The sequence below is a fragment of the Mugil cephalus genome, chromosome 2, assembly GCF_022458985.1.
Source record: "Mugil cephalus isolate CIBA_MC_2020 chromosome 2, CIBA_Mcephalus_1.1, whole genome shotgun sequence".
Taxonomy (NCBI): domain Eukaryota; kingdom Metazoa; phylum Chordata; class Actinopteri; order Mugiliformes; family Mugilidae; genus Mugil; species Mugil cephalus.
Window position 1 is genome coordinate 17094818 of NC_061771.1, and position 15692 is coordinate 17110509.

At 44.9% G+C, this 15692-nt stretch overlaps 1 protein-coding gene across 3 annotated transcripts; it reads left to right on the forward strand.

The window, feature by feature from the left end:
- Window positions 1-996: 996 nt before the first annotated feature.
- On the forward strand, window positions 997-9048 carry mmaa (metabolism of cobalamin associated A). Of its 3 annotated transcripts, none has more exons than XM_047579668.1 (7): window positions 997-1108; window positions 1393-1817; window positions 2995-3117; window positions 3357-3527; window positions 4174-4259; window positions 5421-5570; window positions 8003-9048. In XM_047579668.1, the coding sequence occupies exons 2-7, from the start codon at window positions 1406-1408 to the stop codon at window positions 8294-8296; spliced, it is 1236 nt and encodes a 411-aa protein (XP_047435624.1). In that variant the 5' UTR covers window positions 997-1108; window positions 1393-1405; the 3' UTR covers window positions 8297-9048. The 3 variants fall into 3 exon arrangements, with proteins under 3 accessions (XP_047435624.1, XP_047435626.1, XP_047435627.1); XM_047579670.1 differs by having other exon boundaries at window positions 1027-1104; XM_047579671.1 differs by lacking the exon at window positions 997-1108 and adding an exon at window positions 1137-1236.
- Window positions 9049-15692: the final 6644 nt, after the last annotated feature.

Consider the following 15692-nt stretch of genomic DNA (forward strand, 5'->3'; position numbering starts at 1 on the left):
TGCAGCCGTTTCGTTTGGCTGTATGTAACGTGGGTGGTATGGTTGCACAGTGGTTAGTAGCTCTGCCTCCCAAGAGGTTGCATGTCTCTCCCAAATTCCAGAGGCAAGCACGTCAGGTGGGCTGGAGACTAAAAGATGACTAAAAGACTTAACTCACTGATTTACTGAAAATCCATCTAAATTGTTAGTAAGGTACATTAATAGATTCAATCCTGTCTAGACTAAAACCCCAATTTCTAAGACAGACGTAAACGTGGCTTTGTATGAGGCACTACTAATGCTATGAAATAATCTGATTTGTCAGGAAATGGTTTCACTTTATAGTACTAACAGACAATAAAGATAAAGGTTGTTTTTATTGTAAGATCTATTTTAATAGATGCATGTTTTATGTGTTTTTCTTGTATTTTATGGTTTTATTTATTGCCCGTGTTCGATCTCCAATCCCACGGCTCTACTAAATACTTCTCCAAGAGCTCGACAGATTTTAATCTCTTATCATTAAATCTCCTGGCTCTGCCTCACTGGTCCCCCTTGGTTTTCTGAAACTGATTGATGATTTAATGTTTTTATCAATGAGATGATGAAGATGAACAGATTTTTGGAATTAGGAATTCAAAATGGAAGACGTGCTGTGATAGACTGTCAGATAACTACATGATACATATACAAATAAAAATAAAGAATTAAGAAACAGACTACAGTCAATCTGGGAATAAAACATACTAAGGGTGTTGCTGAGTGCTATACTGCAAGGGGAAAATTACCCGCTAAAAATGTAAAAGAAGAGAAACTCCCTTTGGGTTCAACAGGGAACGTGAACGTTGACCTCTGCTGCCACCTTGTGGTTATATTGTTTACTACATCTACATTTAATTTTTATTTTTCGTAACAGACACTTAACAATTTGGATATTTATGAGGCCTTTTTTTATGCATTATATACTTTTTTTTTTACGTGTGCTTTATTTTGTTTTACTTTTTTAATAATCGACGGAAGTAGTGTGGTGGGCGGTGCCGTGCGTCACCGGAACAGGAAGTAAATGAATGAAACAACGGTAATATGTAACCTGTAACACCCCCGTGCAGCTCGCGAGAGGTCAACGTGAGTAAGTCAGACCTTGTTGTTTTTGTCTTAACTGTTAACGATTCATTTGACAACCGTGTTAAAAGTCACAGTGAGTTACTGGGTGACGTTAGCAAGACGAGCCTGAGCCTGCGGTTTGCATTTGACCGTGTAAGAGCTGACAGTTGTTTCTAAGCTGGTGATACCTGTAGTGAACCTGTAGTGATAGAATATAATATATTCAGACGAGTATACTCTTTTTAAACCTCTAGCTCACGTTTATGAGTAAAACCCGACTGTTTTTTTTGACCACGTTTGTCCTTCTAGACGCTCCTGTAAAATGGGACGGTTTGGTGTCTGTCTCCTCCGCCACGTCTCCTCCCTTCCCTCCTCATTCACTTGTCCTCCAGTCCCCCGGACACGCTGCCTGCATCCAAGGGTGTTCACCGGGTCCTTCCCTTGTTACCGGCGCACCACCGTCCCGGGTCTCAGCTGCCAGCACAGGAGAGACCTGGGCACAGCCGCCCCCCAGCACATACAGGACCTGAGTGGGCCTGAGCAGAGACTGTTGAATAAGCTGTATGATGGACTGGTCGGGGGACAGCGGGCGTCTTTGGCAGAGTCCATCACCCTGGTGGAGACGCAGCACCCCAGGAAAAAGGAGCTGGCCCAGGTGCTGCTGCAGAGAGTGCTGGCTTACAGGAGGGAGCAGGAGGCTCGTAATGGAGGGAAGCCGGTGGCCTTCAGAGTAGGTAGGTATGTGGAGAGTGTGCTTGGTGAATGGACATGGGTGAGAGACGGCTGATCGTCATTTACTAAATCTTACTGCTAATGTCCAGTTCAAGCTGTTCAGTGTGTGTGTAAGTAAAAGCTGCGTATGAACAGCTCCATATAAACACGGCTCATCTGACATTCATGGAAAGAGTTTATTGATTAATTAATAATGGAGTCACTGTTTTTTCTTTTTAATGCTGGTTTCACATTAAGGTTTAGAGTCTAATACCAGAGGATCTGGAAAAGATACAACATATGCAGGGAAAAAATCGCTGCTCTCATGTGCCCAAAAACTTTTTGGGAACTTTCAAAGAAGATTTAATACACTCTTGACCGTTCTACATACTTTTTGTTTCCTCCTCCATGCACCCTGGTAGAAGGTGAAGTTGTGCCAGAAGTACTTTTTATTTTTATTTTTATACAACTTTCTAAGATACTAAAGATTCTTTCAATTCCACTGTCTTAAATCCCTGCTAGATGTTTTCCTCTAAATGCTTAATAAGGTTTGGTTTTTAGCATCGCTCCACGTGCATTTCATTCTTGCTTGCTATGAAATGCTTTCCCACCCCCAAAGATCCCAGATTCCTTTAGTACTTTCCATTGACCAGCGTCTGTTTGAACAGGATAGAAATCTCTCAGAAACTTCTGCTTCAACTGGGTAGAGGAATTCAGCTCCTCAAAAGAAGTTCTTGATTCCCTGGAAAAAGTTCCTGTAGTGGAAAAGCAGCTATTCCCATCTGCTGTGTCCTAAATTATATATGGACCTTATCTCCAGCAAGTATAGTTAAAACATGCTATAATACCTTCATGCTCACTGTGAGCACAGACCAGAATCTAGACAGGGAGCCGTCCACAGGAGCAGGAACGTTTTTAAAAATTTATCTCAAAAGTGAAATGTTTGTTTATGAGTTTAAGTTGGTGATTTGCAGGAGCTACTGATAACTTCCTTTAAACTATTAAGCTCAGTTTGGTCCTTTTAATATCTGCATACAAACAAAGACTCTTTGAGTAGAAGCAGTGCATCACACATGTGTCTTACACATAACTTTACATAAGTATTTTTAGCTTTTTCATCGACCATGTGGCGAAGTATAACTGAAGCTGTGGACATTAGTTTGTTCTGCAGCTGATTTGTTGACTCTGTTAATGTCTCAGGTCTGTCCGGTCCCCCTGGAGCAGGGAAGTCGTCCTTCATCGAGGTGGTGGGAAAGATGTTGACGGGACGTGGACATAAAGTGGCAGTTCTGGCTGTCGACCCGTCTTCGTGCACTACAGGAGGTAAACGTTTTAAAAGATCTAACAGATTTAACAGAGTGATACACGTGAAATGTCGTCATTTTTTTACTGTAACTACGTGTGAAATGTTTTTTTAATATACAAAGATCAAAGATTTTATTCCTTCAGATAAATAGATGTTTATTTTTGACCTAAAAAAAAAAAAGAAATGTCTGAAACCAGTGAACTGTTGCTCCGCTGTGCATTGAAGTCACAGGAATAAACTGACCTTCTTGTTTCAGGGTCCCTGATGGGTGATAAGACCCGTATGACTGAGCTCTCAAGAGACATGAACGCTTTTATCAGGCCGTCGCCGACCTCAGGGACACTTGGCGGTGTCACAAGAACGACCAATGAGGCCGTGGTTCTCTGTGAGGGGGCGGGATACGACGTCGTCCTCGTAGAGACAGTAGGTGAGGTAGTTTTCAGGAGGACCTACATTCTCACCCACAGATACCATTGCATATTTTTTGTATACTGAAAGACTATTTTAAATATAGATTTTCAGTACTTTGTGGAGTAATTAAATTTATGTCATTATTTCTGTCTAAAACAGAAAAAAATCTGGAAGCTCAACTTAGTAGAACATTTTCTTGATTTTCCTCAGTTGGGCTCCTTCCTCCATCCAAATATTTGATAGCGTTATCATAATCATATAGTCTTTTTTTTCTTCCTTGGTGTAAAAAATAATTCAGTTTTAATAACAGGAAACACTTGTTGTACATAACGGCCTGCACTCAGTTTTACAAACACAATTTGCTCCGTGTGAGCTCTGATACTCTGCTTTAAACCTCAAGCACAGAACGTATTCACTGTGAGGAATGTGAAGTTTGTCATAATATTTATTCATAATTATTCAAATTTTAGTCATTTTAGAACTGCTGAATGAATAACATTTTTCCTCTAAACAAGTGTTCATTTTTAACCTCCTCATGGCGACATTTAAGGGTTAATGTTGTGGACTAACTTTTTAGATATAGATGAAGGGTCTTATTTTCTGAGAGAGTCGTTATATCCCTCTTGTTGTGCAGCAGTTGACATGTATCTTCTTGTTTCCAGGTGTTGGCCAGTCAGAGTTTGCAGTGGCGGACATGGTGGACATGTTTGTGCTGCTGATTCCACCAGCAGGGGGCGATGAACTCCAGGTCAGTCAAAAATATCAGTGTCACATCTTAATGTATCTGTAAGTAACTGAACAGGACAGTTCATATGTTCATATGTTTGTTTTTTTTGTATTATTGTCCAGGTTAAATATTTTAAAAGTAAATAAACCAGTAGGAAGTTGGTACATAATTTCAAGGTTATTCCAAGTTAGTCTGGTAATGTGTCAGTGGTGTGAAAAATAACATGAGTGGGAGACGCCATTAAAAATTTAAAAAAATATTTCAAAACCATATTTCCAAACAAAATTATTAAATTACCTAATTTATCTCTTTTAAGTTTTTAAGCTGAAATAATAAACTTACACATAATATTGTGAATATATCTATAGATATATCTGTGGCTATTACACACATTAAATCTTACACTGAAACGGTCCCTCTTCCCATTTTTTGCGAAGATAAACATGCTGACAAAAACAATATGCTAATCAGTGTATTAATTAGCAGAATGAATTGCTTCATTAGCCTCGCTCATTATGATTAATATTATGGTGATTATGGCTGGACGGTAGGTAGCTGAGGTGGTATTTGTTTTAATTATAATGAGCGTTTGTACCCTGGAAACACGGAGAAACATGAGTGACAAACGGCCACTGTAAATAAACCGAATGAACAATGCGTTATTATTACGTATTCTCAACAGCATAGAGCAGATGTTCTAAAATTAAGATAATAAGATCGTCAGTAGGATTTAATTACAGAAAAATGACCCATAAATAATAATAATCACTTAATTTATATAGAACATACATGTGCGGTGTGTTTGAGTGCAGCGTTTCAGCTACAACACTGTGAGGTGATGTCTCATTGGCCGGCATTGCTGCTACTTCTTTGAAGTTGGTTTGGTGTGTTCCTACTTTGAAGAAGAGATTTAATAGTCAATGAGTTTGTTTGCCGGAGGATCTCAATCTGTGATCAGGCTCACTGGAGCATCCGAGACTCTAAAAACCAACAATAGATGAAAAACTCACAGGTAAACGGTGAATAGAAAAGCCTGCACACAATATTAGGAAGGTGGTCATAATGTTGTGCCTGTATTAATCCAAGGTGGCAGGATTTACACAAATGCCTCAGAAGTCTAGTTGATGTAGTTATTTTGTACATAGAGTTACCCTCCTATCTAATGGCAAAATCTCCGTCCAGGGTATCAAGAGGGGCATCATTGAGAGGGCCGACCTGGTGGTGGTGACGAAGTCGGACGGAGACCTGGTGGTGCCGGCCAGGAGGATCCAGACTGAATACACCAGCGCACTCAAGCTCCTCCGGAGAAGCTCCAAGTCCTGGAACCCCAAGGTGTGTTGTGTTAGATCTGCACTATAGCGAGCTACACTCGTAAACAAAAAGAGATTTAAAAAAAAAAAAACAAAAGATATTTGACGTAAGAGTTGGATGAGTCTGACCTACTGGAGAGCTGCGGCAGGAGTGGTGTTGCTCTGTGGACCCTACACGGCCTCCTGCTGAGAGGTCAGCGGGGCTCAGTCGGAGGAGGACGATGGTGTCGTCATACCGTCGTGGTTTCAGTAGCGCAGTGTCTCTCACCCGTTCGCCTGCCTGGCCTTGTCCCTTTGTTCTCCCAACCCAGTGCAGCATCTGCCCACTGGGCAAGCTGCCAGGAAGCACCCCCAGCCACCACCTACCACCCCTACCTCTCACTCCTGCCTCCACGACCGCTCGGCTGCTGCGTCACACATTTCGCTGATTAGAAGCCTGCGCATTCAAATAAAAGCCCCCCACCCCCATCCTCCCATATTCATCCTTTTCTTGGCTTTCTTGTGTATTTGCTTTCTTGTGTATCGCTTTGCATGAAAGCATTGAAATCATGACAAATCAGCGCTTTGATTTTTAATTTCTCTGTGTGTGTGTGATTATGTGAGAGCTCATGTTAAACACATTTTACTAACAGTTAAAACATTTAACTTTTATTGCCCGACATATAAATCAAAACCCAGAGAGTATTGTTCCATAACGAAGAGCAAAGCTTGTAAAAGGTTTAGACGGTGTTAAGTGATTGCCGTCATAGCTGTTGATTCATTTTCCACATCTTGACTAAATGATGGATCTCAGCTGGATTTTTACTTATATTCAAGTTAACCTTGAGCAGCCTAAAAGTTCCTCTGCTGTCGTCTTCTTCTCAAAGGGGGAGCTGTGCGTTTTTTACGCATACAAGTAAAGTTACAGGTCACAGAACAGCAGGTGTTAAAGTGACGATCTCCAACATTTCACTGCTGCTTTATTTTATTTTCCTCCACCTGAGATATCGACTTCCTGTGATATTAGTAGGAAGTGGCCGTCAAATTCATTCCGGCTACACATTTTCCCATTTACTTATCTGTCTGTGTCTGTGTTATGATTTTTAATCTGCTGAGAGAGCAGCCGCAACAAAAACACAGCCAGTGTGTGTGGGTTATAACGATGGAGGAGTCACACTAAGATTATCTTTAAATCATATAAAGTTCCTCTCACCTGTTTGGGTGGGTTGACAAAAAAATACAACTAAATCTATGGCTTTTTTTTTTTTACTGGTCCTTTAAAAAAAAGATAATTAGAGAAAACGCAGCGCAGTTAGTTACACAACATTGATTTCCTGTTTTTGCATCAGACTAAAAATCCAGTCCTTGTAAAATGATTCACTAAATGATGTAATTAAAGGATTTATAATTGGCCGTTGATCACAGGCGTCCGAGATCCACCAGGCTGCCACGTTCAACTTGAGCTGTCAAATTATCTCCCATCTGTGGGGATAATTTCACATCGACACCGTAGTCTTTCCTCTTCCAAACCAACCCTCTCCTCTTTATCCACTAGTTTAATTAAGTGCTTAAAAAAAAAAATAGAAGCTTAACTTTTAAATAGACGCTTTCATTGTGTTAAACGTACGCTCCTACTTCTTTGTGTCGCTGTAAATCCGCGGCCCTCCTACGTCTGCTGCTTTGAAACCGAGCGTTACTCCGCATTTCATCATGTGCTCCCGAACGAGTGGTGAGCTGTGCAGAGACACGTGCGGTCGCCTGTTGATTGTCATTTGTTGAAGTGTTAAACCCATAAGTGACGTTCATCCTCAGACTGCCTTCGTGAACGAGGCGTTCAGGGGAGGCGAGTACTCGAGACAGTTCCTGTCGAGGTGGTGCACACTAACCAGTAAAACACCAGTGTAGATGTGTAAACGTGCATAAAGCCATAATAATAATAATAATAATTAATAACACAGCAAATTTCCTCTCGGTCCTTGTGTCAGATTTTTGTACCACAATATTTCTGTCACCTTTACGCCTGCAACAGGACATACAGCAGAGGTCCTCAGTTATAATGAAACTTGTAGCTATATTTTATGTTTTTCAGCTTTTGGCTTTACTCTTTATTCTGTTTAAAAAAAAAAAAAAGAATGTAAATAGTGCATTTTGTAGGCAAAATGCCCCAGGGGCCAATTCTCTGAATTTGCTGCATCTCAGCATCTCACGTCCAGCAGCTCTTCATCTGTAGCATTTCTCCATGAGTCTGAACTTAAATGAGGACGTGTCATTCCACGCAGAGTCCTAAACATGAGACATGAGCATGTATAACAAATACGATTTCCATACTGAATAAAATATGGAGGGCAGGTTGCCGTGACTTCGGCCTCCCCGGGCCAAACGGTCATAATGTCCAGACTGCCACCTGGTTGCTAAAGAAAAAAAAAATTCAAATTCACATATGCATCCCTCCGCCCTCCCCGACTCCGTCCCCAGGTGGTGCGTGCCTCCTCACACACCTTCGACGGAATCCCGGAGGTCTGGGCCAAGATGGAGTCGTACCGGGACGCCATGCTGGCCAGCGGGGAGCTGCAGGGCAGACGGACGGCCCAGCAGAAGGTCTGGATGTGGAGCCTGATCCAGGAGAGCGTCGTCAGACATTTCCAGAACCACCCCAGTGTCAGGGGGGCTCTGCCCCACCTCGAGGAGAAGGTCACCAAGGGAGTCATCTCTCCAGGCCTGGCCGCCGACCTGCTCCTCAAAGCCTTCTCCTCGTCAGCGTCTTTGTAGTAATCACCGGGACCGGCCTTTTACGAGACGGACGAGTGCCTCGTGGCTGATCAGGGCCACTCAGTGACAAGAAAAGCGGAGCATCCGTGACCTTGACTCTTGGGGGTTTGCACAAAAAAAGAAGCTGCCTTGCTCTTTTTATACTTCATTTCAGATTCAAGATACCTGAGGTTTAAGTCAGCACTGTGCAGAGACTTCACTTTCTCAATGCTTTAATTCAAAATCACAAGAGCTGGGGGAGTAGTGCTGACAGTCGCCACTTCTCATCCAAGGCTCCGGGACACGTTCACATTTGGCCGAATGAAACGTTTCATTTGTGCTGCGAGATCTGAAATATTACACTAACAATGACAGCCATGAACGGCTTTAATGAGATGTGAAAAGGTCATGTTGTTGCAATCGGAGAGTAGTTTGTACAAAACCCCTTCACATGTACGGATGGGGTCATTAAAGCGTGAAGCCGTGACTTGTTTGTGCCACAGTTTGAACTGCGATAAGTTATTTTCTCTGGCGCTCTCGTTCACCTTTCCTCAATAACACACACCCTTTGTGACCCAGAGAGAAACATGTTAATGAGGATCAGGCGTGGGGAAATGGAATTTGTTATCATCGCTTCTTTCTGCGGTTGGACCGCCGTAGCCTTTCTAATAACAAAATTCCTCCTGAATACAAACAGGAGTTTAAAAATGATTTTTTTAAATTCAGTGTTTTGTTTCTGGGTGAATCATATTAAAGAATGAATCTAAGTGAAAGACGTTAAATGTGTCAGTGCAGCTGTCCGAGCTTCTCTCTCTCTCTCTCTCTCTCTCTCTCTCTCTCTCTCTCTCTCTCTCTTGGTGTTTGCTCGTGATATGAAAAAAAAAAAAAAAAAAGGGCAGAGTGATTAATGTTACCTCCGCGAATATTAAGCCTGAGATTTGTCAAAGATTTAATGAAATTTCTTCTTTGCTCTCCGGAGCCAGAAATGTCAGCGCCAGGTGTCCTCTGAATGAGTCAGCCGCGCGGTTGCTTCTAATTCAGGCAAAACACACTTTAATATTTTCAGAATGAACTCGGTAATGCACTGCAGTCCACGGACACCGCCAGAGACCTGGAGACAAAGAGAAGTCACACACTCATAACTCCAGCGCAGCCACTTTATTAATTTAAAAGATACAGGCTGCTCTATTCAGGAGGAAGAAATGAACTCCAGCGTCAGTGCTGGAAGAAAGAGTGTTTCCCAATTACGGACTGGGCTTATTCTGATAGTTGTCGTTAATTACTCCGCTAATCAGCCATAGAAAGAGTTCACCACAGGTTGATGTCTGAAGTTTGCTTGTTTTGCGAGTTCGGTTTATGGATCCTAGAAAACAGATGGAAGCAGCAAAGCCGGAGTCGGCCGGTTCGGGAGGATTTCTGCACGATGATGAAAAACTATCCTTCAAACTAATTTCTCTTTTCACATTTGTGGTGTTCTAGCATTAAGCCACCGCATAAAAGCAGCATGAGATTTAATGTAAAGGGACTCAGAACAATGGAAGCAAAAATTTGTGAACTGTGTAATTGACATCGAAACAAAATGGGTCATAAATGTTGATTAAGCCCCGTTTTAACTTTTCTTTTGATGCTGTTGTTCTGGATTTCCCAATTGTAATAAGTTATGTTACTACAGTTTCTCCCATATTCATAGGAACTATTGGAAACCGAGGAACCGTACCAGGAAAACTAATTATTATTGTAATACATAATGATGTGCTACGGACACATCAAGTGAGTAGTAATGATAAAATATAAAAAAACAACAAGGGGTCCGTGACCCCTAGGGGATCCGCAGAGGTACTGCAGAGAACTGGAAAAACCTTTGATTGATTAGACATTTATATATATATATATATATATATGTTGATTGATTAGACATTTTTATATATATATTGATTGATTAGACCACTGCCACTCTACTGTTGTACATGTTTGAAATAAAAAATGAATATTTGAAGCTGTGTTTTATTTGAATAACTTAATATAGAACACATATAGCAGGTAGTGGGTTCCTACTTAATCTCTCCATCAGTTTGGGGTCCTTGGCCTGAAAAACATTGAAGACCCCTGACCTAAAGATAAGCTTAGAAAGTACTGCAATACAAGAAATCTAGAATAAACCGTCTTGGTCAGCAGGTCTCGGTAGCTAGCGTTTAAGAAAATGCAGCGTTGAACGATGAAAGAATCACTGCGTTTTAGATCATGAACTAATCATGCACTCATGTACATGTAATATGGTAAGAAATAAAAACCTGTGGGTGCTTCGGTCAGTCGGTAAAGTCCCACACCCTTCCAGATTAGGACTAACCTTCTTTCACCAGGTCCTAGCCTCTGTAGTTGCAAGGTTGTACCCTTTTCCACCACTAGAGGTCTCCCACACACCACTCACGCCTGGATTCATTATCCTAATGACTCGGCCCTCTGTGCCAACCGCCCTCTCCTTCTTATCGCCCCCGCCTCCTGCCCTCCATCCATTCTTCATTGAGGTTGCCTAGGGTGCCAGGTCACTCAGAGGTGAGGACATCAACAGCTGCCACTCTCCTGGAGCACATGCTGTACTGAGGTCCCAGCCCTCCATACCGAGCCTCTCCTCTGCTATTCTCAGTCCTCCCTGAAACACAGAAAGGAGCCGTGCGACTGTACGCCTTTCAACCACAAAGACCTCTCTTTGAAAACAGCTTTTCAGGGGAGAAGATGGAGTGATTTCTATACTAATCCACGCTCGTCCTTGCGAGCCTGCTTTGGAAATATTGAGTCTGAGCCCCCCGACCGCTGGACAGGCTCCCAGGTCGCTGCTCGTTTGCTCCCGCCTGCATACGAGGGGAAGAATGCCCCTTGAATGCAGATGGATTCATTAGGTCTGAGTAACACCCTTCTCCTCCATCATGCTGACACAAACACATACACACTGTAACTGCTCTGGCTTTGCAAAAGGGAACAGTGAGTTCTGCAGCTCTGGACGCTCTCCACACACACGCACACACACACACACACACAAGCACACCCACACACACGTACACAGAGCCATGCATATACGTATACACACAGTTGTCTCCAGTGTAAACAACACCATGCGGTTTCACTAAGGAAGATTAACTCAAATGCTGCCGGATCGTGTTCGGCCATCTTAGCCTAAACACAGGGCTCCACCACATGTGTTCAGCATTTTGCTGGATCTCTTGGATGTAAGCAGAGGACAGGGGCTGGCCCTTTGATGAGGTTTTTCGTGTTTAATGGAAGGGGATTATATTGACAGCAGTACTTTGTGTCAACAGTCTGAAGTCAAAATGCTTTCCTGGTTAGGGATGAAACTTAACGGCGCCCTCGTGCCGCTGTAAACGCAGTTCAAAAAAGTCTGGAATGAACGCTACAGATGTCAGTAAACAAAGCAGGCCCATCGTAGCACGGTTAGTATGGTTTGGTTGTTTTCTGGACAGATCGCAGTGTGAGGGAAGCCTGACACAGGCAAATGTCAGACTGGCTCTGGCACCAGGCTGATTTGGGAGCTGTGTGTGTGTGTGTGTGTGTGTGTGTGTCTAGTGTGACAACCGGTCATGGGCTGCTGATCCACAAAGCCAACGCCGTCCCCGCTATGTTTGCTCTGCCCCCTCGCACACGAGCACATAGCATCACACGAGCCCACCCACCCTTCCTCCCTCCCTCTCTCCCTCCCTCCCTCCCTCCTCCACTCTTTTACACCGCGTGTGGACGCCCGTCCCGCTCGGCACCTACACGGCTCGTACATGCATGCGTCCCCTGTCAAGCGCGCGCACGCACCCACGCGCGCCGCCCGCCTTGTTGCCCACCCGGCCGATCCGACTCGGCCGACTGCGCCGCTGTCCCTCTGTAGTGACAGATGAGTGTGTGAGAAGCATTTCCTCCAGGCTGGGACTCACTTTCAAGACAGCCACAAAACGATATGAGGAGCCCCTCTCTAATGGGGTTGGCTAGCTGCAGTGAAGCCCCGAGTGTGTGTGTGTGCGTGTGTGTGCATGGTTGTAGATATAACACCCCACTCATTATGCTGCTCTGATGGGTCACTGTGCAGCCTCTTTATAAGAAGACCCTTATGGCGACATGTCTTATTATATCAACTGCTGAGATGGATGTTAATGCCAGGCTGTGCTGTGCATGCTGCGTGCTCCGTGGCCTGTGCAGTGATGAGATGTAGTTGGTATTCTTAGTGCGTCTCATTGCACGGGCTAATTCTATTTAACCTGGTGAAGTCTGCTAGATGGTACGGTCAGAATGCCCCGGGGAGGCCAGTGTGTACCTCTGCTTTATTACGCACCTGAGGAGGCTCGTTCTCCCACACACGCACGCCGCACTGTTTGCTGTGTGTAATTTGCTGGGCAGCCTGTGGGCTAGGCCTTCATCTGCAGGAAGGCGCGAACAGAGCCTTGGCGCCAGTAATTGGACTTTAGAACTGATTGGGGAACGTGATTGACCCCCGGTAATGGATTTGAGTGAATAATTATTTGTAGTTATGGTTGGAAGATGATATCAGGGAGAGAGAGAGACCAATCCCACCACTGTGACTCACCCCTGCCGCCAGAGCAGAGCGCTGCCAGCACTCAATTAATGAAATCCAGCTGCTCGGACTCCCCACGTGCAGTGGCTGATCAAAAAAAACACACAGGGGTCTGGTCAGAAAAAGGGTTATCTTCATCCAACCTTTCCCTTTCGCACAACTGGCAGCCTGTGGCCCATCACAATAGTGATTATAAAATCTTCTCCACTCCAGGTACAAGGCATTAAGGTTGATAATGTCTCCATTATTTTTTAACTGCCTGTGGCAGTGCTCGGCACAGCCTATGGCGGCCATGTTAATGAGACCTCTCAAGATGGCAGGCAGCGCCTCCTCAGGACACAAAATGCAATCACTCTTAATCCAGCACTTTAATTGCTGGCCAAGCCTGCCTAAGTGAATTCAGCTGTTCCATCTCTGCAGGCGAGTGGCTGCACCTCGAGAGCGCTCCAATATCATGCTCTGAAAGATAAACTGGGCTTCAAAACAAATGGGAAGTGATGCGTGGCAGTCTGCCTTGTTAAAACCGGGGCTTATTTTTTTTTTTTTTTTTTTTGTTAGAGCGAGTCCAATGGTGACTGAGAAATGAGATTTTCTCCAGCCGTTCCTCGCTGCCTTTATGCATACACATACATTTTTTTTAATCTCTCTACAGAAGCTCAGTGAGGTAACACGAGGCCGAGGGAGCAGCAGCCACCTTCTCCTCCTTCGTCTCTTTTATCTCCCTCTCTTTGCTCGCCTTGATTGACCCACTTGCTCCCACGTCATTATCCTCATCGTTCTCCTGCGCCGCACTTGATCTTCCTTTACTCCTTCCTTCTCACTCTTCTGCCTTCATGCCTCCGCGAGTCCCCCTGTCATATGTCCCTGTCCCCCTCCTCCCCCTCCTCCTCCTCCTCCTCCTCCCTCTCCTCCCTCTCCCTCCCCAGTCCCTCTCCTTCCCTCCGTGTGACCCCTCGTTGCCCTCTTGCCAGTCTCCATTATTTCTGGCTGCCCAGTGGCCTGGTCAGGCTGCTGCTCCGGGGCTCCAGGCAGCCCGTGTTATGACAGGTAACACTGGGCCACACACTCTCTCTGGTAACACGTGGAGGTCAGCCTGTCATACCTGTCCACAGCTCCACACACGCGGACACACACACACATACACGCCGTGATTCACTCTGTATGGATAACTGCCAGACATCTCTGGCTGTAACCTTAGATTCAGCAAAAGTGAGCGATGAGGCACGGCGCAGTAGAAACACACCTCTCCCCGCTCTCTTCCTTTGTGCTTGCAAAACAATGTCATTTTTTTTCTTCTAAAGGTCTTACATGATGGGCTGCTTTTACAGCCTTGGCAACCGGTAGGAATGCTGTAGTTGTTGGTGTTTAGCACAGAGGAGGAGGATTTAACCGGATAGTGGCTGTTAACTACTGCTTGACTCCCCTTTCTCCTGGCATGGCCTGCTCCTGGTGTTAATGACCACTCACAGTTGCTGCCCTGAGGGGGCTGCAGGACGGAGTCAGCCAACATCAGACCCTCGCCGCGCTTCCAAGGCCATCTGCTCGTACAACAGAAAATATGTTCTGCATGTTATTTGTCTTCTGCATCCGTTGTTTTTGGGCCTGGAAGAGGAGACGCCAAGTTGCAATTTGCTTCAATCATAACAATTTCCGAAAACCTGGGACTGCTTCAGCGAAGGGTCCGAGCGTGTTTCCCAGATGCATTCTCCGCTCGTGATGTCTCATTTTTATCCATCTGCCCCCCATCAGCCAGCGAACAGCCGAGCTTTGTAGGGTTCAAGTCCCGTAATGAGAACAGTCATCCTCTACCCAACAGAACAAGCTCTATCCGCACTGGACAAGATGGTAGCGCCCCGGCAGTCGATCAGCGGTTGTTGTTACCGTGGCATGTTTCTGGCTCCCCGTCTGATCCAGGGCAGCGCCTCACGCTACCGTGCCTGTGACGGCCAACGGGGGCGGCATGGGTTTGTCACGCCAGGTTGACATTTCAGGGAGCTTTGCCAGGACACCGCAGCACATTTCGTCCTCCTGGACAAGTGGTGTGGGAGCGGAAGTGTCAACTCAGGCAGATGGGCAGGTGTCGGTGCCAACTGCACTGGACTGTGCCGGACCACTGGCCTGGCAACTGTCGAGCGGCTAGCCTGAAGTAGCACTTCCTGGCTCGTGGTGGAAGGGAGGGTGTCTCCCTCTAGCAGGAACAAGTGTGTCTGAATACGGCTTTTGATCTAAAACATTACAACCATAAGCAACACTAAACACTGAAGCGCCTCTGAACTAAACGTGTGACAGGTGCATCCACATGCGTATACCAGCACACACAGTCGTCAAAAACATTCACAGATACTCCCAGCAATCCTACTTATACACACCAATCAGCCACAGCATTATGACCACTGAGAGAGGAATAACATTGACCACCTTGTGACAATTCAATGTTCTGCTGGGAAACGTTGGACCTTACATTAGTGTGGATGTTACGTAGACATGTAGCACCTGCCTAGACCAGATCAGATGCCCCTACCCCGTAGTAATGACACTCTTCGATGGCAGCAGCATCGCACACACACACAAGTGGTTTAGGAACAACTCAAAAAACATGAAAAACAGCACAAGGTGTTGATCTGGCCTCGAAATCTGTGGGATGTACTGGCCAGCCTGATCCCTCAACCCATAGGACTGGAAAGCGTCCACTCAAGATTTTTATTGTCAAATACTCTGTAACAGTGCAACATTACCAGCAATGAACTTCTTGGTGCAAGGAGACGCCTGACAGACGGTGGCAGTGTAAATAGTCTATAGCTGGGGTCAGAGAGGAAGCTCCCAGCGTGAGTGAGCGATACGTACCAA